The sequence below is a fragment of the Sitodiplosis mosellana genome, unplaced genomic scaffold (assembly GCF_009176505.1).
Source record: "Sitodiplosis mosellana isolate CC-2019 unplaced genomic scaffold, AAFC_SMos_1.0 Smas_scaffold_30, whole genome shotgun sequence".
In the NCBI taxonomy this organism is placed as follows: Eukaryota; Metazoa; Arthropoda; class Insecta; order Diptera; family Cecidomyiidae; genus Sitodiplosis; species Sitodiplosis mosellana.
In genome coordinates, this window is record NW_022595272.1 from 989,871 (window position 1) to 1,016,478 (window position 26,608).

At 34.5% G+C, this 26,608-nt stretch overlaps 2 protein-coding genes across 10 annotated transcripts; one reads left to right on the top strand and one right to left on the bottom strand.

Annotated features, from left to right (window-relative positions):
* Nucleotides 1-187: 187 nt before the first annotated feature.
* LOC129569191 (probable mitochondrial glutathione transporter SLC25A40) lies at nt 188-2,269 on the top strand. Its single transcript, XM_055447802.1, has 7 exons — nt 188-374; nt 534-707; nt 792-958; nt 1,058-1,217; nt 1,288-1,416; nt 1,485-1,681; nt 1,763-2,269. The coding sequence occupies exons 2-7, from the start codon at nt 578-580 to the stop codon at nt 2,063-2,065; spliced, it is 1,086 nt and encodes a 361-aa protein (XP_055303777.1). The 5' UTR covers nt 188-374; nt 534-577; the 3' UTR covers nt 2,066-2,269.
* LOC129569187 (solute carrier family 41 member 2) lies at nt 2,254-24,872 on the bottom strand. Of its 9 annotated transcripts, none has more exons than XM_055447792.1 (8): nt 23,295-24,262; nt 9,393-10,166; nt 6,849-7,126; nt 5,544-5,874; nt 5,297-5,443; nt 4,918-5,065; nt 4,488-4,839; nt 2,254-4,006 (listed from the first exon to the last, which is right to left on the bottom strand). In XM_055447792.1, exons 2-8 carry the CDS (start codon nt 9,679-9,681, stop codon nt 3,785-3,787), a joined length of 1,767 nt encoding a protein of 588 aa, XP_055303767.1. In that variant the 5' UTR covers nt 9,682-10,166; nt 23,295-24,262; the 3' UTR covers nt 2,254-3,784. The 9 variants fall into 9 exon arrangements, with proteins under 9 accessions (XP_055303767.1, XP_055303769.1, XP_055303766.1 ...); XM_055447794.1 differs by having other exon boundaries at nt 24,100-24,255; XM_055447791.1 differs by lacking the exon at nt 23,295-24,262 and adding an exon at nt 19,346-19,562.
* Between the last annotated feature and the right edge of the window lie 1,736 nt (nt 24,873-26,608).

Below are 26,608 nucleotides of genomic sequence, written 5' to 3' on the forward strand. Positions count from 1 at the left end.
CCGACTATGGGAATATATATATGAAAAAATTGAAATGAAATCAATTTCACTACGGTTTAATTCTTATTTTTTAGCAAGTTAATCATAATTGAAATTGCGTTATCTGCTACGTGCATCAGAACGTGTTAGCCGGTTTTTATGACAATGACATTCGAACAATCGAAATGTCTTTGTGAATTGTTATATCACATGTGTTGTTGACAGTTCACGACTGTCAAATTTCACAATAACGGAGCAAATGTTTTTATATTTTGTGTGATTTAATCAATTCGTAATATAGTTTTCTAATCGTACCGTCTTCAGAAGCGGATGATTTAACGCATCGTGTAGTATATTAGAAAAGAAAACTAGCCAAAAATTGGTGTAATAATTTGGTATGTGAGAAATTGATTGTGCTAATTGTTTGACGAAAAAGAATACATACTTCAGATGATCATGTGAAAAAAAAGTGTGATATTCAAATATGTTGATAACTTCATAACGATAGAAGCCATGTTTGAAATAATAATTTTATTTTTAACATTTATTTTCAGTCATTGGATTCCTGAGAACGCAGGTATATTGACAGTGCAGCAAAATGTTGTATACGTTCAAGGATACCCTTGGTCGTGAGTATTCGGTCGATATGGACGATAAGCGATTCCGGATAAAACCTTATCAGCAAATGCTTTCATCATGTACCGGTGCACTATTGACCTCGATTTTAAGTGAGCAAACAGCAAATCATGCACTCAAACAATCAACCGATTGGGAAAAACAAAACATTTATACATAACCTTTCTCTCAAACAGTGACTCCCCTTGATGTTGTGAAAACACGACTTCAAACCCAACAAAAGCGGATGGCATCCAATAGATGCTACGTATACTGCAACGGATTAATGGATCATCTATGCCCTTGTCCGAATGGAACATTGAAATCGTTAAAGACACAATCAACACACTACAACGGCATGATTGTACGTAGGCAAGGGTTTTTTTTCCAAAAAAGAACTTGAAGAATTGATGAAAATAATTGCTGGAAAATAAATTCAAACTTTTATTTCTCTTGAAATTAGGATGCATTCTACAAAATTAGTAGATATGAAGGCGCACGATCGTTGTGGTCTGGCTTGAGCCCGACCTTGGTATTAGCTCTTCCGGCAACGATTTGCTACTTTGTATCATACGAAGGCACGCGGATTTACATGAAAGATTTTTACCTTAAATTAAACCCTGGTATGTCGATTCATTCACACGAACTTGTAATGAAACGCAATTAAATCACGAAAATTCTCATTAATTTCAGGTCAAACCGAACAACCATTTTCCATACCGTTATTGGCCGGAATGGCAGCACGTGTGTTCTCGGTGTCTGTAGTTAGTCCATTAGAGCTGATTCGAACGAAAATGCAATCGCAGAAGCTCAGCTATTATGGTAACTTACATACCTTTACTCTATCAGCATCTTTGTGCAATTTTAATTATTAAATGTTCGTTTTGCAGAGGTTGGAAAAGCCCTTAAAGCAACAATCCAAACAGAGGGTATATTTGGGCTTTGGCGAGGATTGGGACCGACTGTTTTCCGCGATGTTCCATTCTCTGGCGTTTACTGGGCGATCTATGAGTCACTCAAAGTCCATCATGATGTTACAGTGCCGACATTTGGGTTCAGCTTCTTTGGTGGTGCTATTTCCGGCAGTGTAAGAATTTTTCATTCATTTGTAGCGTATCTCACTCTAAAGATAACTATAATCGAGACTTCATTTTGCTCGTTTCCATAGATTGCAGCATTTTTGACGGCACCATTTGACGTTGTTAAAACTCACAAACAAATCGAATTCGGCGAAAAAGTGCTATATGCCGAACATCCGGTCAAGTCACTGCCGAAGGTGGGAACCATAGCAATTTTACGACGAATATTCGAACAACACGGTGTAAAAGGGATATTCGCTGGCGTTATTCCTCGTGTTGTGAAAGTCGCACCAGCCTGTGCCATCATGATCACTTCGTTCGAATATGGAAAGGCATTCTTCTTCCGCCACAATGTGGATATTTACATTGAAAAGAATGGAAGTGTCAGTTGAACCAAACCAAATCCCTTAGACGAGTAACGAAAACAATTGCGCACAAGACAAAGTGGCAGCAATTATACAGCAAGATTGAATGATTTGGTATGAATGCGAAACGGTGTTGAGTGACTGAAAGAGAGGAAAATCTAGACATATTTGTACAAAAATCAATTTGTTTTAAGAATAAAAGAGAAGAAAACGTATTGAAATCACATTAAATAGTAAAATTTTATTTTCATTTCCTTGATTGCTCTCGACATTTCATTCTCCAATTGAAATTCGCCTTCTTTCATTTATTCAGACTAAAAACATCAACATTTATGATTGTTATTCTCCTAACAAAAGCACCAGTTGCTTTGGAACTTGCACACACACATGATTTTTGTTGTTGTGTTTAAATTGCAATATTTTGTATTGTCAAAAATATGTTCTTCTTTATTCATTTTTATACATGATAATTTTGTCTTTTTTTTTTGCTAGGTAACAAGTAATGTGTCTCTTTTTGTTGTTGTGATTGATACGTATTTTCTGTTCATATTTTTAGGCGCAGTGTGCGCGCACACACACACACACCAATCAAAATTGAAACATATTAAACGATTAAACAATGTATTTTATTTTTCACTTATCATTTATTCATATTAAGTCTTTGTTGTTAAATCGTTGAAAAGGCCAAAAATTAAGATGTTAAACCAATTGAAATCGTTTTGTACAACGAAAAAAGCATTCATAATTCGAAGATCAATCGTTGCGGCACTTAATGCACACATCACAGTACAATTTTGGGGGAAATGCATCTCATCTTTGGCATTAATGTGAATGTTTCAATTAAAATGTTCTGCAACGTGGATAATTTTACAAAAAAAAAAAGATTTGAATTCCAAATCATTCTTTCTGTATTAGAATGGCCAACTTGCGATTTCACTTAACTTTTGATTAATTTTCATTGTTAATTCTTCGTGTTTTTATTGTTGTTGCTGTTATTTATTATTGTCGGTAATAGAACAATTTTACAATTGAATTTGTTTCAAGCAAAATTCTGGACATCAACATAAAGATATGAGAAAATACATCGAAATAATTCCATTTTGTGGGTACAATTCTTTTTCAATAATAATGAATTGTCAACATTTAAAAGCGAAGCACAATTTTTCTTTCGATAAAATTTAAAAAAAAATGAAATCAATAAAAATTTCGTAAAATATGGTAAGGAATATAATCTTGTGTCTTTTTTTTATTTAAGGTATAAATTAAATCAACACTACAGCGCTAAAAAATAAAAAAATGTGTATGAACATTATTCATATTCAATCCCTATCTTTGAGTCTCTCACTTTCTATAATACATCAGACGCTACATCGATTTCGTGTCTCGAAACTTGAAACCACTCTCCGTTTTTGGTTTTATTTTTTTTTCCATTTTTTTCAATGATCAATGTAAAATCGTTCAATTTTTGTTGTTGGTCAGCGTGAACAGCTTTCAGTGAAAGCCTGATCCATTTTGATCAATGAAATAAACGAATTAGTTTAAAGTATAGAAAAAAAACCTAAAATTTAATTGCATAAAACGCAGCCATCGCTCAGAAACGAAATTTGCAACCCGAAAAAATGGATTTCCAAATATTAAACAAGTTGGGCCAATTCTAACTCAAAATCACTGGATGCCTGCAAAACAACGCAGTATAGCACACTTAATACAAAAATTAAAGAACGATAAAAAACATTGTTGACGCTTTTATTCTCCCCACGTTGGTACTGTTGTTCTCAAATCAAGTTGATCGATTCCATCGTATGGCATTCCAATGGAAATCATAAAGGCGAATGCAACCGCCAACAAGCACGAACCGAACAGATCACCAAGAGCTGTCAAGAATGGTATAGCCGAATTATCTGGATCCACTTTGTACTTCCACATCACGTGGATCATTATATGCGCGATATAAAGCAATGTGCAGATCTAAAAATGATAACAAAGAAAATAGAAAGGAATGAATAAAAAAAAACGTGTTTGCCGATTTGACGATAAACAATTCATAAATATCTAGTGAATGAATTCACGTTCCATTCGATGATCGTAATTGAAAAAATTATAACAAGGGCTACTACATATTATCAAAGCCTACTATATAATTATAACAACCAGTCTCAATACTTTATAGAAAGATTTTAAGCATAATTCAATACGTGGAAGGTGGAATGAAAGGCATGCACTCGCCGATATTGATTATTACTTTAAGAAAAAAAGAAGTGTTCATTTTCCGTTATCAACTGACTAAAACAGTGATAAAGATGAGTTAGATCCCGTTCAAAAAGCATTTCAAAATTCTTATCTCATTTCTAGGTGAACGTTTCGTACGTGATCTTAGTCATCGATATGTCCCGAAAGGCTTTGAATGATGTTCTATTATTCATTATGGTATTGAATGTGAATCACTTACTTGAAGCAAGCTGACAAACATGTATGAACATATGAATACGCCGCCAATGGTTGATTCGTCTCTATGAATGTAATCAGCCACATAAATGAATAGGATTTGACCGGGAATTGACATGAGGATTAAAATTTTTGCCGATCTTGCGTATGGTACACCTTTGATCAATGCTCTCCATGGTGATTCACAGATTTCTGTATGTGGTGGCACGATGCCAATAATTGAGCTTTGATGCAACATCGTTGATATTTTGCTCGCTTGTACGGACACCAAATTTCCGCCAATGCCGTTGATTATCGGTTGGAAAACCACAAATCCCTTGAAAGCCTCTGCATTAACAAGTACTAATCCACCCATTCTATATTGCAAAGGGAAAATTTTAACATTGAAATGCTTCAAGTGGTTTTGTATTTGTTTTTCTTTAATGTGAACTTACCCGCTGATGAAAAGTGCGGACAAAACAGGAATCCAGCCACTTTTCAAAACCTTGCACGTGTAGCTGTTGTATATGACCACAGTAATCCAGATAGGCAATAGAAGCAAATAAATGCCAACAAGAACATATGTCACCCAGATATGTGTCGCTGAAAATGCCAAAATCAAAAGACAAAAACATAATGATTAAATGACTATTAAGTTTGCTATGTTATTCGCATTCAGTACTGTGAGACATAAGTGCTCATTCAGAAACAAAAAAAATGGAACTGTTTTTAGCCAAAGTTGAACCAATGAAAAATAAAACGATATTGTCGTTACGACAATAACATTGATTTCACAATGATTATGATGTGTGACCAATCTATTGCGAAACTTACTCAAGTTATCGAAAAGTGTCGAGGCAATGAAGGAAAAAACACTTAATGAAACGACGTCACCGATAGATGCAGCCAGTGGAGTTGCCAGATTATCCGGATTCATATGGAACCGATGCGATAGAAGTATCACAGCCACTAAAACAAAATCTGTTCGAAACAATCGAAAAGATAATCGATCAGTACAAGATAAATGAAATAACTGTAGTTCATACGTTTGATATAGATACGGTATTCGAACGACACTCACCTAATACAAAACATGATAAAGTTGCCGTAAACATACTTGACGCAATCAGTAACATTGCATGAGACCAAACAAACGGCCTGTCACCGTTCATTAAACTGCCGACGCTAATCGCAAAGAGACCCACTATGAACGAAGCAACGGTCGCTTGCACTTGCACCAATGCAATATTGCCGACAACCATGTGAATGACTTCGGCTTTAGATGTCATGCGACCTAAATTTGCTTGCGTTGACAAACGTGATGCGAGGCACATATCCAAATTGCCCTTCAAACCCAGCAATGAGGGCACCAGTATGAACAATTCTGAAATATGCTGAAACACCTTCCATCGCTGTGTAATTGCCATGCGGAATAAGAAGAAAATCATCCAAATTAACATGTTTTCATAACAATTCGAACTGAACTAATAAGGGAAACAATTTATTTCAATTAGAAACCATTATTGGGTACGTCTTATCACTCAGAGTTGCATTATGTTGGGGTAAACAATGTTTGTGTGAATCGACCTTCAAGTTGTTATTTGTTTACTTTTTTCTATTCATATGAATATAGGAAACTACTCTGAATATGACGTTAGTTTGGTAGTTTGACAACTTTCAGCACAGATTTTTACACAAAAACCAATTTAGCTGACTAATAACGTGATTCGATGCAGATTTTCGAAATAATTAGTGAATTGAATGCAGTTAAGTTGATATCTTGATGATATTTCACATTTAAACTGGGGATTTTTTTATGGGGATTTCTTTTTCACAATGATTACAACCTTTCAGTGAAAAAAAACTGCCGCTTTACTTACGCGCAGTTCAAATTCGTAGAAAACTTTCGGATCTGGATCGTTTGCAAACTTCTACAAATAAAATCCATGTAAAATTTGTTCTGTTCACTTATTGAAAGGCCTTATCTTGTATTTCAAGTGAATGCGGCATTGTAAATTTTTACCATTTGAGCACCAAGCTCAATTATTTTTTCTGCGCATCATTAATTTTTTTTCTTCAATCGATAAGCCTCCAATAATAGAACGAGTAATAGTTGTAAATCATGTAAAGATTGTAATTATAGAATATTTACTCGTCTACAATTGCAGTTAAGCTTTATCGCTAAAAAAAAAAACTTGATAACATATTATTTGATCGATACTGAATGGTCAAGTAAATAAAATTGTACCAGACGTATGTTGTTCTTGGCCTATGATAACCAAAAATGAAGCAAGTGAGTCTGGCAAAAGTCCGTTATTTGGCAACTCTTTTTTGTATGTAAAAAATGTAATAGCAATAAATCAATGTAACAAAAAAAAATGCCTACCTCAACACGGCCCAAAATTAGACCAGCTCCAATGGTTCCAATGCCAGCAATTAAAAACGGAATCGACACTTGCAACGTTGTTTTCCACCATTCCTCTTGTTTGATCGGCTGATGTACCACTTTGGATGGTTTACGGTCGAATCCTTTGCCATCAAAGTCCCCGCTACCGAGGTCGCCACCCTTCGGATCCTCAGATGATGCTATGGACGACGTCGTGATTGAACTTAATGAACCATGCGATGAAGGAGGTAGGGCAGAAAACTTTTCGTTTTCATTATCTGCACAAAAAAAAGCAAAATAATCAATAAATTACCATTTATAATAGCACGAATGTGGTGAATGCTGTAATTGGAGACATGTAACACGATATATTCATTCCTTGCAGCGATTACAACAACATGACATACTTTCTTGGATACTACCATACATGATTCTAGCTTGAAGTACCTCCAGATTTCTGTATGAAGGATGAAAATGTGATAACAAACTAAATCGAGAACTTGCAACGATCTCAATTACAAAACACAACAAATTTATACAGTATCTATGTGTCTACTGTGGCGGATGATGTTTTTCAAATGATTTGAAATTGAAAAGCATTTACTTCGAATGCTAAATTTATGAGAGGCTTTTTCATCTATACAACTATTTATAAAACGTGCTACGTGTGTTTTCTTTTTTCCACTCTCAACATTTTTTTTTACATCTTCAGCATCTTGAGACGGAGCTTCTTTGTAAGAAACTTTGCTGTGTGTATTAATTGGGCATTACGTAAGATTACATGGAGATTTTTCTCGGTTTTATTTTTTTATCATAATATGGTAGGCTATTCAAGTTAGAAATTGATAAGATTTTTCTCTTTGATGCCACATAGTCTCAACTGCACGTGATAGAATCATTTTGATTATTCAAGAAAATGGTTGGAAGATATGGAAAATGAATGAAAAAGGTTGACTGAACTTTGAAAGGCGTATTTTTTGTGTGCTCTTGATTGTATCATCAATCAAATTTTGTTCGTGTCCTTTGATCTCCATCTCCATTTACCAGACAGAAGCTCACGCGATTTTCTTCACGCGATAAGGCGAATGTACGCTGTGAATTTCGATGCGTTTAGCATTTTTGGAGCAAAGAAATCAATTATTCGAAAAAATGGGAAAATAAATGGTGTCAAAAACTGAATTTGAAGGTTGTCTAACGAAAAAGTATATCGTGTAAATAGATTATTTGCTTGGTTATATTTTGCTCGTATTTCGAAACAATTATTACATCAATTGAACTAGCACCCCAAGTCAATTGCAGCAAATATCAACTTGTAATTACAACGTGGAATTTACAATTCGATGAAAGTAATTGAAATATCATTTTGAACACCAATCAATTTTACAAATAGGTGTAAATCTTTTTTATTTTTAAAATGAAAGCCATAAATTTCAATGGAAATTCAGGTTTTACACGTATGCTTCCTTTTGTAACATTTTCGATATTTTCAAAGAACATCGAAACTGAGTCCACTGCGAACAAAGTCTCTTTTACGCTAACAGCAATTCGTATACGAACGAGTCAGTGCGACAGTTGGCGTGAGCGAGACAAAGTTTGACAGCAAACAATTTGGTTATATCGGTTTAAATATTCTTTGAGATTTTGTTGTTGGGTTTAGCAGAGAACACGTATGATTCAGCAGAAGAGAATATGCCCAATTGATATTCGAACATGTTTTTGGTTGTTGGCATCGTTCGATGGCGCTTATTTTGCTCTTTATTTACGGTTGATTGTTTACTCGAGATGTGTCAATGTTATTGATTTGTTGCCACCTTTTCAACAATAGATAAGTGTGGCGAAACGTTTCGAAAACAATTATCAAGTCGTATACCTAATTGAACCGATCGAAAATGCGTAGAAAATATGCGGGATTCATCAAAGAGCACACAAAACACATAAAACAATAATACGTCCAATTTAAATGTCATGAAGATAAGACTCTCTTCTTCAGAAAATAATAGAAAAAGACAATTTTTTTGTCTCTATTTGCATTCTGATTGGAAAAGTTGTGATTGTTATCATCCCCGCGGTTTCGGCAGCTGATTCTTTGCTGTTTCGCATCTTTATGGCAGGTGTCTCAAATTGATTGCTGAGCAAATACGGACGATGAATAGCAATTCGCGTGGAATCGATGTAATGAGTTATATTTATGTGGAAAAAACCAAGCAATTTCCATCTATTTACTTTGGTAGGAAGGAGTTAAATGGTTTTCAGTGTCTAAATGAATGGAATTTGCCTACAATGATAACGATGTTCTTGTTGTTCAGACAAATAAATATTATTACTTTTTGCTCGTTTTGAATAATTATTCAAGAATCGGTCGGATACCGCTTTGTTTAAACTGTATGAGAATTTGTAGTAGGAACGAGTAAACAAACATAGGATGAGATAACATCGGTATTGAAACCAGTGATAATGGTTGGATTTTTATCGAAACTTCCAACGGGATCCATAGAAAAATGAATTACTTTCAAATGTGTATTTACAGTTAGTCTCTCTACTTACCAATGATATACGATTTGTATAAATCGTTGATATATGGGTGATCGCTTAAATTGTTATGATTTACTAAATCGATATCAGTGAACGCTTCGGGCAAACCATTCAGAATGCCTTGCTTCGATGTGTTGATTGAGTTATTATTTTGTTCGTTCATGTTAACGACAATTGTTGGAACTGGAGGAAGCGGAGAAAGAGGAGATTTTCCATTCTCTTTGGCTATTTGTGATGTTGGTTTTGATAGTGTGGTGGTGATTGTACTGATATCTGGTATTTTCTTATTGGTGGTCGGCATTTTTGATGAAATTGATCGTGGCTTTTTTTTACTGTTACCGGGTGAATGTCAACGAGTGTTTATGAAAATTTAAGTTTGTGTTTTTACTATTTATTTGTTTTGGGTTTGCGGCTTTGGAATGCGCGCCTTAAGCACGGTTTATCGCGAATTATGTGGTGCGGTGTGGCGTTTGCTGTTCCGGCAACGATTTGTTTGCACGTATTAATGGATCGATGTGCAAGATTCTGATGTTTAGCCATACAATGAGGTCGATTCATTCAGGTGAATTGGATTTGGTACAGATCCTTCTAAACCATTGATGTATCCCGGTATTAACCGCGTATCTCTGGCTTGCTGCGTATACTAGCTTTTGACTGACGACTGTTTTATCTATCTCTTCGATTTTGTGGTAAAATTCAAGTCAAAAGCGAGAAATTTACATTTTGGTTTACATTTTACTTGATTTGTATCAGTTAAGCGGTCGCTGTCGGTCCGAACAACTGTAACTGTAAAAAATTATCGATTTATGTTTGTTTTTTTCCTGTTTCCTCGCTTGAAATTTCTTTTTCTCTTCACTTTTCGTAATAAAAACAGAATGTGTGAAAATTTTATGAGTATTTTACATGAAGACGGTTTTGTTGTGCTTTTTTTGTAAACTATTTCCGTTTTTTCTATTCTGGGCAATGTTCGATTGTTTGGTTTTTTTTCTCTAGAGAGACACTTTTATTGTTCCTAATTTTAGTCGATCAATTGTTTAGTTTCCGCTTGGTATCAGTTTGCCGGGTAGAAAAAATTGAAATTGCTGATTTTTATCTGTCATGTCACGTCCCAACCATTTGAAAATTGTATCGCAAAATTGAATATCACTTCATCAGAATGGTTTTGTCAACATCACTTGTACAATCAGCAGAACAGTTATATTCATTAGGAATCGATGAATCGAGCAATGTGCACCTGGAGTCACAATCAATTCAGTTCATACAGAAATGTCGTGGAAAATTCAAATTAATCAAACAAATTTGTCAAATGTGGGAATTCGACTCAAGTGTCAATTGTGTAATTTGTATAATTTGCACACTTAAGACAATAAACGAAAAACGAAAAACGAAAGAAAAGAACACAAAAAATGGTGAAATGAATTCGTCTGTCGCCGTGTGGATCGTGTGCTTATCCCTTCATGTCCCGAACTCAACTGTTCGTTTTAGCTTTTGAATTTTTTTAAATATCATTTTCGTACCGTCGTACGGCATTCTGTATTGTCACCGTATTTAATACACTATAATGATGTGTGACAACGTGTACATTTTCATCATTTACCCCCATAAGAACGATATTCGATTTGTTAGCTAGATCACTCATACCAACAATGATTTTGGAATTTAAATGCGATTTTTTTGTTGCGATAATGGACATACTAGCCATAACATAGACCGTACGGGCGTTTGGACATTTACACACATACAGAGACTAGTGTTCTAATTTACACCATGTTTATTGCTTTGTGTGACGCTGTACATTTCTTGTTTCTGTATCATCATTATGACGATTATTATGAATATGATGTAGCGAATTGACATCTTATCAATAGATCATCATCTCTCTGAAGGCTTTGATACGTAATGTTTACTTGAAGTGTTTACATTTTAAAAAAAAATATGGAAAGAGAGGATTGACTCCACTCACAAATGCAATCTTCAACCAGCTGTATTTGTACATATTCATCGACGTCATATCGGCCACAGGATTGATCGTTTTTGCCTTCTTATTGCGAATCGATTCGCTACTGCTTTTTCCCAAATGCGGAAGTGAATGATAGCATTTAATATGTATTCGTACGATATAAAGACCTGTTCGGCAACACAAACCGAAAAGTCGTTCACATGTTTCACGATTCATTTGTGTTGTGAACACAATTGCAAGCAATTAAACAAACAAGACCATGACTTTCATTACTGAGTGCAAAACAATTTTTATTTTCTCATTGTTAATACGATGATTATTAGTAGCATACCGGCTGTAGACATGTTACGAAGCGTTCATAATGGATTCAAATGCTCAAAAATGGGACATCTAAACTGCTAAACAATTACAGATTTGGCTAAATATACAGTTAGCTCACTGATGTGTGATTGTTTCAGTTGGTAGTATGATTACGATGTTATTCTTGGCATCAGCAACAACAGATTGATGAGAAAAACTACTAAAACAGAATGATGCTCTTCGTAAATTGGATTTGTGCCGATATACGACAATGACACAACTATTGAAGTTAAGTCAACAGGTGTCACTTGAAAGTTGCAAATAAGAAAAAAAGAACGAACGATACGGATCATATAATTATGATCGATGATTTTGAAAAAAATATCAATTTTCCATTGTTAGATTAATTTTCGACGCACCAATTAACGTGACCATTGGTATATCATGTTACAGATGAATTTGATTAGATTTTAATTCGATAAACAATTCTAAAATTTTGATAGCGGATTCAATTAATCCTGATCAACTGTGTTGCCTCTTGCGCAATGCTAATTTGAAACGTATTAGCTACAATTTATGGGTAATTTTTCAATTATGGGCTATATTTTCTGTGCTGAGCTCATTTTTATCAATCAAATACCCGTAATGTAATATAAAAAAAATGCGCTCCATAAATCAATCAGTATGACCGGATAACAATTCACGGAATGTACAAAAATGGTTTTTGTGACACTTCGACTGAAATATAAATATTTGACGTTCGTTCGAATTGTGTTCTAGCTTGTTTACACTTTTAAAAAATCGACTAAAACTCAATTAATATGCCTACACTCGAATGTCTACGAAAATATTCGCATTGTTTTCAAACCTCTTAGTGATGAACAGGGACTAATTGCGTGTTTTTCATGAGAAACTGTTGCACTCACACGGCAGCTTGTTTACTTTCGCTTATAATTTATGCACTTGAATAACGTCGCAATGATCGGGTAAATATTTCGATAATGTTTAACAAGCTTCCGTTACGTCAGTAAATTATTTTTCTATTGAATGGGAGTTTTAATCAACACGTATGTTTTTTTGAGAAAGAATCATTTGAATTACAAAAAAAAGTATCGAACCACTTTGAAGGGTCGGAAAAAGTTGTTGATAGTTTTTTTTTTGTTAGGCTCATTTTAACTTTGGATCAATGTCAAAAGTATGTCTGCCACAATGTGTAAATCAAAATAAAATGAAAAGAAATGATTAGAAAGATACAGAGAGAAATTTCAGTTATTAATAGCACAAATGAACAATTTGAATTGTCAAAATTTTTGAAGAAGTGGCGATTATCTACGTAAATCAAAATACATTAATAGATATAAATTGTTGAACGTTTCAACCGAATCTCAACGACTTTCGATTATCACAAAGTTTTTTTTTTGCATATCTCCGGTAATCTCACTTTATCAGATCGTGTCTTTTTTTGCCGCATGAGATGCTAATTTGCACCGCATTAAAAACTTAGCGCAAATTTTTAATGCCATTTCGATATTTAATTCGATTTAAGAAATTGCAAGAGTCGGAAACGCGTTTCGTGCGTCAATCAATTTGCAATTGGTAAAGTGAAATGCTAGTTGCGAACCGAACCAAAGCTATGAGTTCAAGTTCAAAATGCTGAACAGAGAAGCATTTTTTGTAAATTAACATTTATTAGGTTCAGATTGTGCCCCACTAATCCATTTTGCAACTTTGGCAATTCGAACGACACGAAACATAAGCAGTAACACATGTTTGTGAATCATTTCATATTTATTTCTCATTGCCGTTTGATAAAACAGACATCGGTGAATCTGACAATATTGTACGTGTACAAAAATAATTGTCTCAAAGTCTGAAGTATTTTGTAATGAACGATCAGTTACGTAACACACATTCATATTTGAAAAGAACGAACCATCCCATCTAGAAAATGGTTATTTTATTCGTATTTCCGATCACGTTTCTCTTGTTTAAAAAAGAATTGCCAGCAATTCACATAAATTAAGAATCATTTTCTGATTCAATTTATCTATGGCTAGATTCTAACCGCTAGAAATTCAATCAATTATTATTAACGAAAAGTTTGAACGAAATAAAAACATTTTAGGATGTAGGATATGCGTGAAAAGGGTATCATAGTGAAATGTTAACCCAATGATCACGATTTTTGTTAGGAAATGTTTGATTCTAGTAAAATTGAAGCAAAACAATAAATACCAATTATGAAATCAAAGCCCATATGAACATGAACCTAAATAAATATTATCAAAACCTAGAAAATTGGTGGGATCCAATGATTTCATTGTACAAATTGGCGTCAATTTCATCACATTTGCCATTAACGATAACAGTTGGAACCACCGCAAGGAATTTCATCAGTTCAACCAATCTGGTGAACTGAACGCGCCAAATAATAACAAAAAATAGATGACATGAAATTGTGTTAAACGATAACTCCGAAATGTCACAATCCGGGCGAAAAACTAATACAAAAGACAACTAACAAGGTGAATTTATCTTACGTGATTTCTTCGTGCGACGATACATTTTAATGGTTTCCCTAAGTTTTTTAATTCGATTCACAGACACGAAATAGAAGACTAAGTGAATTCTTGACACAAAAAATTATTTCACAGTACCAAGCAGTACGTTTGCCAAATGATAGAATTTAAAAGTAAAAAAAAAACTCTGTAACTAAAAAGAGTTTTACACCAATTGCAAGATATGATTTATCAAAACGTCAACAATTGTTGTGAAGCGATCTCTCGTTGTTCCAATCTAATCGTATTGACGTTTCGTTCTTCTTTCTTCTTCCTCGCACTTGTCAGTGTGTGCGTTGTCTTGACGAGAAACAAAAGAAAACGATGTCGGCATTCGGTGTGCGTGAGTGTATTTGTATCGCTTAAAATGTAAGCGCAAGTGTGTCTGTTGTGTGGCTCTTTTCAACACATTAATTTCAGCTCAAGCATCAAAACACACTTTTTTGCACTGCACTGAAGATTCGTTTGCCAAAAAAGATGCATACCTCAGCAAAAATCGAAATGATTGAAATGCAAATGAATACAAAATAGCAAATTCTGCACACGAATTGCAGTGTTTAGTTTTTGCAACAACAATTCAACCGCATTATTCACACGATTCCGAACGTAATTTAAATAAACGCTATTGCCCTAGACAACAACGTAATATTATATACAGGAGATAGTTTTACACTTCAGCGTCAGCCCATAGGTAAATTGAGCCGATAAAAAGCGAAGCGATTGTCACATGGCTCGTGACGACTTTCTCATCGCACGTGTGTACACAGTAATATAAGACTTTTTTTTTTCTTTGTTCGTTTTTTGTTCCTACTCCGAATGAAAATTTCATACTGTTGAAAGAAAACAAAAAAAGAACTCGAAACATTCGTTTATGTTCCATTGTTGCTTTTTTTAGGGTTCAATATGGGAAAATCAATATTAACCAGATCATCTGTTTGTGTTGCTGATTGAGTAAAAAGGGCAAAAATAAAAAAAAGACAACAAAATAAATCAATGAAGGCGACAACATATTACGATCATTCCTGAGCAACTGTTGTGTCGATTTTTGAACAGACACACTCCATAATTAACGTTTCACCTGTGTGATTTATTATTAGTGGTAGGTAATTTTGAGATATGGGTTTTCTACGAACCAAATCGATGGAAATTCAAACTGAGCACAATTATGTGCATTGCCTATGGTAAAATTGTGTAATAGTCTATATATTTGAATTTTAAAATGCTTTGCTAAAAAAAGAAATTTAAATGGCTTGGTCATGGTACAGTTTCTAGAATTTTCTGATTTTACTACACAATTTCGTTAAGAATTGTTACAATCAATATGCATTTTTCAAAAGGTTTTACTCTGGTAATTGGTGACATTTTCGAATTTAATGAATTTCATATATTTTGCACGGTAGTCATACTTGAACATACTTTTACTTTCTGAGAATTATCAGTTGAATCACTTTGAATTGCATTGAATGTGATTTCATGGAATGATAAAGGCGATTGAAATGTAACAAATGAAAAGTAGCTATGAGAATAAAAAATCGTTCACAATGCATGTTTTTATCTCTTAATTTTCTCAATATATTCAGATAAATTGAACTAGTCAAGTTTATTGAAGAGTTTAGGATTGATTGAGAGATACTCAACAGAAGAATTGCTTTGATAAGTCTAATCATGGTGTTTCTTAGTATTCTTTTTATAGCCAACTCAAAGGAATTTCAAAAAACATCACCCCGATATCCTTCCACTTATCTGCATTTTCTATTGTTGTATCTCTAATAATTGAAATAGTCCCCTCAGTGGCACGTTTTTCACTTGAGGATATATACTGTTAAAAGTGCTAATAAAATTAGGTTCACGTGCGCCAGTCGCTCACATGCATACCAATATAGTTAATAAACCGATCACGTTTACTGATTAGCTTCAGTCAAAACTTTGAGTCATGGATTCCTAAAATGACAGGTAATAGTTGGTTGTATCAATCAGAGTTTTCGAGCATTTTGCCGCGTAAGAAGCGCTAAGAATAAATGTTTAATTCTAGCATTCGCCTGTGAATTCTCCTTTCTCTGACTAAAATACATAAAATTGACCACACTTCAACTCATTATGCGGTATCTCAATGTCAATTAAAAAGAAAATTACTCGAATCCGCAAACAGTCGTTCGAAGCGACGCAAGGCATAAATTTGAATGCGGTTGCGGTTGTGTTGTACACCGCTCATTACTTCAATTCTGTTGTCGCCGTTTTTTTTTTTCTCTCGCATTCGTAATGTTATACATTTGAAATGCTTCATGTCATTGATTCGCAAGTGCATCATACCGTCGATTGTTCTGTTTGAATAAACTATATGCTCAATTCAGGTACTTGAGCTCTTGCAACCCACGTAATCTCGAACTCTTTCGAAAATTTGAATGTGTTTATGCATAAATAATAATGAATGAGACAAACATATAACAAAGAATGCATTAAATGCTAAGACTGAAAATGTTTTTGAAAATTTGTCTGTTTGAGAAAATAGAAACTTTAAAAGGTTGAATGCGACTGACTGCGACACTGTCAAGTTCATTGTACACTCAATGAAAATGCTACGTTTTTTTCTTCTCACAGAATATTCACCTTGCATCTCATTTGTACAGCTTCTACGTCAAAGCAAAGCGACTTTAGTGCACTATCACTTTGCTATTACAGCTTAATTTTAGTAATCGATGCATAAATTGCCCTGCTATGATTGGGCGTCTGATTGCGAATCTTGTTGTAATCGCACGAGTAGCCATTCTCGATGAGTTGTGTGTTATCAAAACATCGGAATATTTTTTTCTCGCCGCTCATAATAATAATAAGTGGCCAGTCAAAGTCCTGGGTGCGACAATGATTGTTTGGAGACAACCGTTACATCTGTTTTGTTTCGTTGCAAAACGATGATGAATTATCATCAAGCACGTTTATGCACTGAACCACTAATTCGATGACGTGAAGCCGCAGCACAAATTGCTATTATCATTTTGCTACTCCATAAACAATATTGTATTTACGTTAGCAGCGGCGGCAAATAATTCAAGTCGATTTTTTGCTGTTTTCCGTCGTATCTGTTCCCTTGTTTTACAAGTTGGTCTTTTTCACATCTTCATTTAACTCTTTTTTCCGTCTCGTCTTGTCATTTGGTTTTTTTTTTTAGTTAAATTCCAACTGATTAGTGGCTCGTTTCTTCATTCAAATGACACAATGTCACAGCGGTTTAGCTTGCAAACGTGTTTCAATTCGAATTTGCAAGTGAAACAAATCAGCAATTACGGCTATTGACTAATTAATGAAAATACACTGCACAGAAAGGCACATTTCCCGTGCTGACAACACATGGACAGTGTCTAAACTTTTAGGCTGTCTGTGTTTCGCAAATTGCAAACACAATATTTTCTCTGAGCGAAAATTCTAATTTATCAGACCTATTCATCTGTTTAGCATTTCTTGCACATTATCTCGATTATAATGTGCAAATTGTAACTGTCGTGGTTACTAATTAAATCTTTTTGATTCATCATAAATTATTATCATTATCATTTCTTTCTAGCTTTAACGATAAAAACTCATTACATCGTTATTGTCACAGTCGATGATTTTCTATTCACAATCCCATTGTCCATGATGCCGTGCGATTTTTTTCAGTTATTTTTGTTCTTCTTCTTTTTTAATTTGACTTTTTTTTCCTTCTTTATCTAGTAATAATTGGCCAGTGATTTAATCAACATTGCGCCTTAATGAATCACCATTAACATCAGCTGCAAATTGAATTCGTAACATTTTTGCCGGAAAAAAATGGAATTTCATTCAAATGAAACAATGATTGATCGAGTTCATGATATGCAAGAGTTATTCCTCTTCTTCTACGGAAAATCACCGTAAATAACAGCTTTATGATGAGTAAATACAACACCAATACATTTCTTATCAGTGACGATACTTGTTTTTTTTGAGTCGACAATTTTTTTTCCATGAGAGTGAGGTGTTTTGATATCGAGTTTTTTTTTTCTCGTTCAAAAGCATAATCTAAACGAAACCATTTTATTGCACTTTTTTTAAGGTTTGTCTTCATGTTTCTTCTTGATTTGTGTCTTCTTCAAACATAACTTGATCCCAACCCAAACCAGTCATTTAAAATATAACAGATATTTGGCCGCATTCGTAATAGTTGGAGTACCTTGAAGTTACAAGCTGTATATATGTTATATCAATTCTGTATCATCACTTTTGTAAAATTATGTATTGACATTTTTCGATGAAATCGAAGGAAATTTTAATCAAAAGATTGGCCGACTGACAAGGACAAATATGCCTGATTATTGCTTTATCTATATCAATATTATCTGTTGTTATGCACAGAGAAATTCTTGAACGATTCGTTTGAGCGCACCACTAGATATGGATGTCAATTAAATGACATGCCATGAGTAAGAGCAGCGAATATTAAATTCCAACGGCCAATTGCAAGAATGGGCTTGATTCTACTTAATCTTTATGTGTATCATCAAAATGTTGAAGAGACTCAGGAAAAAGGCGATTGTTTAATTTTTCTCTTGAATGAAATAATAATAATGAGCGCTAAATGATCACTCATTTGCGTCTTTTGTCAATCAATTAGATTCATATCTATAATTCATACTTCGACATGGAGATTCAGAGTTCGAGTTCAAGTTCAAGTATAATTCAAACATTCTGGTAGCGTTCAGCTACAACAAAGAAGGGCTACCATACTAAGTAAACGCAACATTTATCATCCAGAAAATTTTGTTCGTATTTTTTTTAAATTTAATTTAATTGAATTAAAATAAGAAGAGAATCGAAATTAGCATTCGAATTAAGGCAGAGACAACTGTTTCTTTTTAATTCATCAAATATCCGTATTATTTTTGTATCGATTGTTGGAGATCCACAAAACAGACCAAAACACCGAAATTGATTAAGCAAACACAGTTCAATGAAACTGGGGCTGCTGTTAAACAAAAAATTTCTTTTGTTCAAAAACAGAGAACCAACTCACGGCTCAACAAGGCGAATTTATTCCGAAAATATTACGAAAGTAAGTGAAGTGAAGAGAAAAGAGATTCCATTGTTCTACAGAAATGTTTAAAATTTCAGAAAAAAAGTAATAAAAAACACACACTTTTTGTCCTCCTGCGGAAATGATCCAAACACAAAAATTCGTTCATAAATTTCGAAATTGTTCAATAGATTCACGTTTAACAGATGTAAAATTGCACGCACTGATTTCATTAAATGAATATGAACAATCGACAGTAATTGATCAACTGAAAATTGAGGTGTAATTGAAGCGTGTGAGTAGACAACCGTTTGCGGTAAATGTTATCCAGTAACTAACGAATCGAGTATCATTTTTTTTTCGTTTTTATAATTTTTTTTTTAATGTACACGCAGTTGTGTACAAATACCAGCGTAATAGAGAGTGTGACGACAACAATCGGTGCGCGCGGTACACCTTATCCGTGCAATATCTGTCAGTCTCTTGAAATCGACTCGAACTATACATAGACATTTATATTCAATCAAATGGTGAAATTTAAACGCGAACGAAGGCGCTTGTACATGGACTCGCATTATTTTCATGTGTCGAACGGTAATATAAAAATATAAATGTGAGTAAATTCATGAGATAACTTCGTGAGCCAAGGTGTGAGTTAACATATACTCACACTATGATTAGAAGATTTTTAATCAATCACTTACTTGTTATCACGTAATGGAATCGAGAGCTTTTTTAATCAAGAATTGTTTTTTCGCCAAATCAACGCTACCGAAACTTAGAAGAAAAAAATGATATCTGCACCTCAGCAAAAAATACGTGGGAGTCAAAGAGACATATTGATGCTGGCTTAGTATGATAATTTAATTTGTTTGTTTTCTTTCTTTCTTGTGAAACTGCATAATTTCGAATCCAAATCCTTTCCTGTTTATTTATTCGCCTTTTTCCGCTATTTTGCTGTGAGCAATTGAGCAGTTTTTTTTAAAATTCGCCTTATCGCTTTTCATTTTCAAAAGAACAAGTATTTAATTAGCTGGCACGCGCCATGGTTTAACTGTCCAAAACAATTGAATGATTAGAGTTTAAGTGCTGTGTTTGAGATTGGCACATACACTCATCAATCCCATTAAATACATTCAAGAATTTGGGAAATAAATGTGAATCGACATTAATCCAAATATCAGTAGTCAACTTCCGCATGCTCTTTCGCTTCCCGCCATTTAGCTATACATGTCGAAGCATCAAACATGATTGGAAATGATTTGAAGAAAAACGAACGACAGAAAAAACAGTTGTCATTATAGGCACTTCCCCTGCGATATGAATCGCAGTGCATGCTAACACACAGTCCCGCGTGTGTCTCCAAATTGCAGCGATACGATAGAAAAAATATACCCGCATCGCACGAAATCAACAAAACAACAAGTATCTAAGCAGATGAGCATTCAAAGTGAATCAATTAGCTGAAAAAACAGCGATTTGTCATGTTTCTGGTAATTATTCAAAAATTGCGGTAATTCCTGGCTCATCCGAAATAAGGGGGAAAATGGTTTGCTTTTTATTCTCTCCGCGGAAAGTACTTTTATCTTGATGGGATTCACCATTTGAATAAACCTTTTTTTTTTTGTTCAAGATGTTTCATGAAGTATTCAACGATGATTGTAAAATTTTATAACCAGTTCAAAAGTTCCCTTTGTTCTGTTTTTGCGCTCCTTTTGAATACATCATCAACGGCGCAAAATTTTTGAAACGGTTCTCTTTCTTTTGTTTTTAACAGGGGAGTACCCCAAACAAAAAACGCTTTCTCGGAAATTGTGTTTTTCTACGATTCACATTCATTAAATTGGTGGTGACGCACTAAAGTTCACTACATAGAAGTGCACGAGAAAACACTCGATGCGATATCGAATGCTTGACGTAAATGCGCGCAACGTTGCTGATTTCGATAATACACTGCACTAGTTTATGGAATGTGGATGAGAAAAAAAATCATCTTCGCAGCTTCCGTTTATGCGAAACATATTTTTCACCAGCCAATTGCAACGCATGCATTTTCCATCAATTGAAGCTGAGTCATGTGCTGCATTCATGACGTCCCAAATGCGAATCGTTCATCAATTCGCCCAAAATAAATGTGACGAAAGAAAAAAGAACAACAGACAAAAATCAATTGCCGCACAAAGTCAATGAAAAGTCATATGCCATTAAAATTCATGTCACCGTAACCAGAAGAAAAAGGCATTAACAAACAAGCACACGTTTACATCCATTTGATTCGTGTGACAACAGAGTTTTATCGAAAGATCAACAAAAATGGTGAAGACAGACAGCAAATCGGCCACTCGTTGACATTTCGTAAGCATTTCAATCACGTTTCATGCGACACCTGTAAGTATCAATTCGTAAATGACCTCATAGAACCCAAACGATACATTGAATAAGTCGCATGTTCCAAGATATTAAACATGAAATCGATTCAGAGTTTGTTGATTTTGCAGCCTTTTAATTTTAGCCGATTTCTATAAAAATCGACGTGAGTGATAAGAAAATTTTTTTGCGTTACATGAGCGGCCGTTATCGATCTTCGATTGTATGATAAATGTGATCGCAATCGGAGAGTGCTTATTCTGCAACACTTTCAATTAACGACGACGACGACGACGACAATGTGCTTCAGACATATTGTTCTTTTTTTAAATGTAAACATTCATTTGTTTGCAAGTAAATGAGTTCGATGCGTCTTCATTACTGTCGTTCATAATGGCTTTTTTGAAATATTTTCGCTATTGACTGAGAATAATATGTATTTTTCGAGAATTATACTTCTCGGCAGTGCCGAGTCGTCACATAAGGCTTTGCCAACAAAATAATGTTCACTTAAGATGCTCGATAACCAAAGGGAAGGTTATTGTTTAAAATAATCCTGAACGAGACAGTGATTTCCTTCGTTAGAGGAAATTTGCATATATGCAGAGGTTAATCATCGAAAAAACAGCAATGGAAAACTGAATGAGTCGCATTTATTCTGCGAACTCATCTACCGTTAATTGTATTCTGCATACCAGAGCGTTTTCATCATACAATACTATCTATTTGGATTGAATTCTTTGTGGTCTTTGACACAACTAATACCACTTTTGCATTTATTATCACCATCAATATTCATTGCGCTTAACATTCGACTGATAATTCCCAATGAGGAATGTGTACAATATCTGTAACAATTTTGTAATGAAAATGTACACAGTGTGTGCACAAACGGTGTACACTTTCATACAATACGCGTTACAAGAATACCATAATTCCTCATTGGGTTCCATTACGTTGTGTCTGCTCCATGTAACGAAAAGAGAAAAGAACGTCCATTAAAAAAATGAGCGACAGGCAATTAAATGGAATAAAAGTAGCTAAGATCTCTCATAAAGATTCGCAAAAAAATGTTCCATTTGTGTATCACCTTTTTATGGCACTTTAAAGAAAGTGAATTACCCTCCTCCCTAAACAAGATAACGCTTCCATGCAAATAGTGTGTGATGAGATGATTTCGACATGAGAGACAATAAAAAATCTGAAGAAATAAAACAAATACCAAGCCTGACGAAGCGTTCTATTTTTCCCTATATATCTGTGCTTATCGATTTTTTCCATACACGGTCGATTTGCGTTTAATTCATGAATGATGAGTGCATTTGATAAAATTAGGGTCAATATCATAATCAAGTTCTTATCTATCGTCAGTTTTGCGCATTCCATAGAACAAAACAAAAAAGTGTGCGGCGATGATTTGATATTCTACTGATCAACAACAATTGTGCTGTATAAAATTCAGCAGCATCGACCGGATACAAGGTGAACACTATGTAAATAAAAACACCAATGAAGAAGAAGACAAATGTGAAGAAAAAAAAACGCATGCTAAACAATTATACCGTTGTCTTCATTAAAATTTGCATTGACACTGAAACAAGCGCTAAACGCGTTCAAATAAAACACTCACAAAAATTCGCGTGACACTTTCAAAACTAGAAAAACAAAACAAAAAATCACATGAATGAATGTTTTCAACTTACATGTACTCATAAATATGAATTACAATGCACCACTTTTTTGCCGGCCAATAATAATCACTCGGTAGACAAATTGTACCCATACATATACAGACAAACACGCAGAGAAAGAGAATAAAACAATAACAATTGCACACGATGCGATCGAATAATTTGACTTTTGTTTTGGCGCTTTAGTTTTAATTGTTGTGTTTATTTGTTTTTTTTTTTATTTCTTCATTTCGTTTGTCAACATTGTTTTGCATGCACGCAAATGTTGATCACAGTGGACAGCACGTAGATTATACGCTTTGATTTGTTCAAAGTGCTTGTGCTAGTGTGCGACCGTGCGGCCGACTGAACCAACAAATCGGAATCGATTTTTTTTCTTTAGGGCTTTTAAATGAAATTATTGAAATGTGTCGATAATTTGTTTGTTGAAACCGGAATAAAATTGGATGTTTCTTGGAAAATTCGATAAATTTCCGCATCAGTCGCGTTAAAATGGGAAAACTTGACACCAATGCGGTATTTGAATGAAATTCACGCAACGTGCTGTGGTCTATGAGTTAAATTATGTCATTCACAAATGAAAATTTGTCGCCCAAGAGGAAAAAAACCAAACCTCGTGAATGAATTGAAATGGAGAGGAAAAATGTGTCCGGAAATGAAATTGACCTTGTATCAAAATTGAATATTGAAAAATGGTATATTTTCTTTCTTTTTTTGGTTGAAAAGATGAAGAAGAATCAAAGGTGCAAACTTGTTTTTTTTTTCTGTTAAAATGTTGTGTGTGTGTGGCAAGTGATGAAAACTAAAATTCACCGACTGGAACCGTTCGAAATTCACTAGTTCACATTTTAATTAGGACTTTTGGTTGTTAGTTTTCCGTTCGTCGGAGTAGTTTTTTGGTTGGTTTGCTGTTGGTTGTTGCAGACCAAACGAAATATAGCGAAAACGTGTTCTTAACCCATGAGCGCTCTTTATAAACTGACATTAGCTGGAGAGTATGGTTGCCGAAACCAATTTCACAACACGTTGAAAGTGCATGCACCAACGGTGTGCAATGGGAGCAAGCGAGAGGGAGAGATGTGTTTTGACTGGAAAGGAGAAGTTTTTGATGCCGCATCGTCATAGCTTTGTCATTTCGTTGAGAATGAATAGAAATTACTTGCATATCTCATTCACATTGGGCTCATATTATATACATTCAACATTTCAGAGAAAAAAAAATCTTCAACTCACCAAAACGAAAATACAGGAAATATGCGAAAACATTGGACATTTTTTCTATTTGTAATTCCACTATTTCTCCTTATTTTATTCAAAATTCACGCTCTCGCTATTTGTATGTTGGCATCGAATTGGCGACATGCGCATAAGGCACTTGTACACGCGTGGCGCCGACCTACACAATCGAAATTTCTCGCGATGTAATGATTCTAGAAACACAAAACCATGCACTATTTCATCATGTTTTTAGCTGAATTACGACACAACATTAATTTTTTTTTTTATTTTTCTATCGAACAGAATATGGAATGCAGCGTGAGAACAAGCAACGAAACGTGGTACTGTTGCAATGTAAGTGTCATTGTGAGCGAAGAGAATAGAAACATTGCTTTCTCTTCCCCCTCTCCTTTCGTCTGGGCGGCTATTCACATACGCACATCTGATTTTGCATACAGCATCCATGACCTACGATATAATGATTATGGTTATGATTGAAACGGTACAACCACCGTACGGCGTGCAGCATTGTCCATAAATCAGAGCAGATTCTCGCATTCATCATTACTTTTACATGTGACATGAATCGATTGGATCTAAATGTAATGCTCGTGGGGTGGCTTTATGCTGCCATCAACATTCCAGTGTTACGTAATTGAAGGAACTTTTCACCTTCGCAGAATACTCTGAGTGCTTTCACTCGTATTGCTTTCGTTAACGACTGCTTTGTGAAGTACAGTTGTACAGACTCTCAAGCACTAATGTTTTAAAAACTGTCGCAATCATTTACGTGGGAAAAAACCGTTTACTTTGACCCGCAGAAAAGTGGTCGTTTGTATACACAGTAACTATATTTGTAGCGATGAATTACTGTGAAAACCATATTTACAAGCAAATGGAGGAAGTTTTCAATATCCAAGAAATTTTCCTTTCAAAAAGTATTAAATTGCAATTTGATGGAACACGATTAAAGCAATAAAGCGTAGTATAAGCCACCAAACGTGATTCATTTGATAATCATGGCAACGGCACATGAATATATGTCAGTCTCATTGAACAAACAAAAATGTCCTTCGACAAACATTTGAATCACATGAATGCTATACAATTTTCGTTTATTACCAAAGCGCACATACAAAACACATGCCGAGATATCATAACGAATTCAACATCTGGGTAGAAAGATCTCGTCTTCTTCGTTTTTCTTTAAAATTGGCTTTACTTAATTTGTTTTTAGATAAATTTTATTTTTATTCCTTTTTTTGAATAAACACATCAGAATAGGAAATAATTGAGTGTTCAATGAGAAACGAAAATGACTCTAAAAATTATTTATAGATAGCAACAAATCTTTTAATAGTGTTACGTATCGCTGACGCCACACTCAACCAATTTAGAATGGGTCACTGGAGCTCAGGAAGGTGACGAATATATGACGAGGCGTGCAGAGTTCAATTGTCCATCTTATGCGGATATAGTACAAAGTCTAATTAACGATTATTACGCACACTTTATCAAGAGTTTAATCTGATTCATATGAGAAAAAAGGTGTGAGCTATTTTTGAATCATACTGATCACACACTATGACTGATTTTGAATTCGGCTAATTCAGTAAGACAAACAATGGACACAATTTAATTTTACCCATGAGAATCGAAGTCCAAGGAATTGTATCATAACAAACACACACCCCATTGTATTATATAGATAGAATGTTACTCGTGCCACACTTTTTGTTTGTTTTGTATTTGATTTGTCTTTTTATTTCGTTCTGATGACAAAAGAAGCCCAAATTACAGTAGTATACTTGTTGTAGAGTTATAATGCTTTAAACGCTATTGTGACACAGCATATTATGTACGCTCATTTTACGTCTAATTTATCGTGGAAAACGCATAGCTCTGTTCAGCAGACGAAAATGAAAATCGTAACAGAGCCGTAACAGGCGCATGTGGACTTATTTTGTTTTGTTACGAATTCGACTTGTTTTTAATTTGGAAATTTCGACGTGATATAATGGAAAAAGTATTCTAACCCCATAATAAAAGTTAATGATTTAGCAGAAATAAAGCCTTAGAAGTTGTATTTATTTATTATTTGATGTTAG

What these genes read in the sequence shown, in the direction of transcription:
- LOC129569191 (XM_055447802.1), top strand. Translation starts at nt 578, where the DNA reads ATGTTGTATACGTTCAAGGATACCCTTGGTCGTGAGTATTCGGTCGAT. An exon ending in ACTATTGACCTCGATTTTAA is followed by an intron (nt 708 to 791) that starts GTGAGCAAACAG and finishes TCTCTCAAACAG; the next exon opens with TGACTCCCCTTGATGTTGTG. An exon ending in GTGGTGCTATTTCCGGCAGT is followed by an intron (nt 1,682 to 1,762) that starts GTAAGAATTTTT and finishes TCGTTTCCATAG; the next exon opens with ATTGCAGCATTTTTGACGGC.
- LOC129569187 (XM_055447792.1), bottom strand. Translation starts at nt 9,681, where the DNA reads ATGCCGACCACCAATAAGAAAATACCAGATATCAGTACAATCACCACC. An exon ending in ATACAAATCGTATATCATTG is followed by an intron (nt 7,127 to 9,392) that starts GTAAGTAGAGAG and finishes TTTTTTGTGCAG; the next exon opens with ATAATGAAAACGAAAAGTTT. An exon ending in GACACTTTTCGATAACTTGA is followed by an intron (nt 5,066 to 5,296) that starts GTAAGTTTCGCA and finishes TGGCATTTTCAG; the next exon opens with CGACACATATCTGGGTGACA.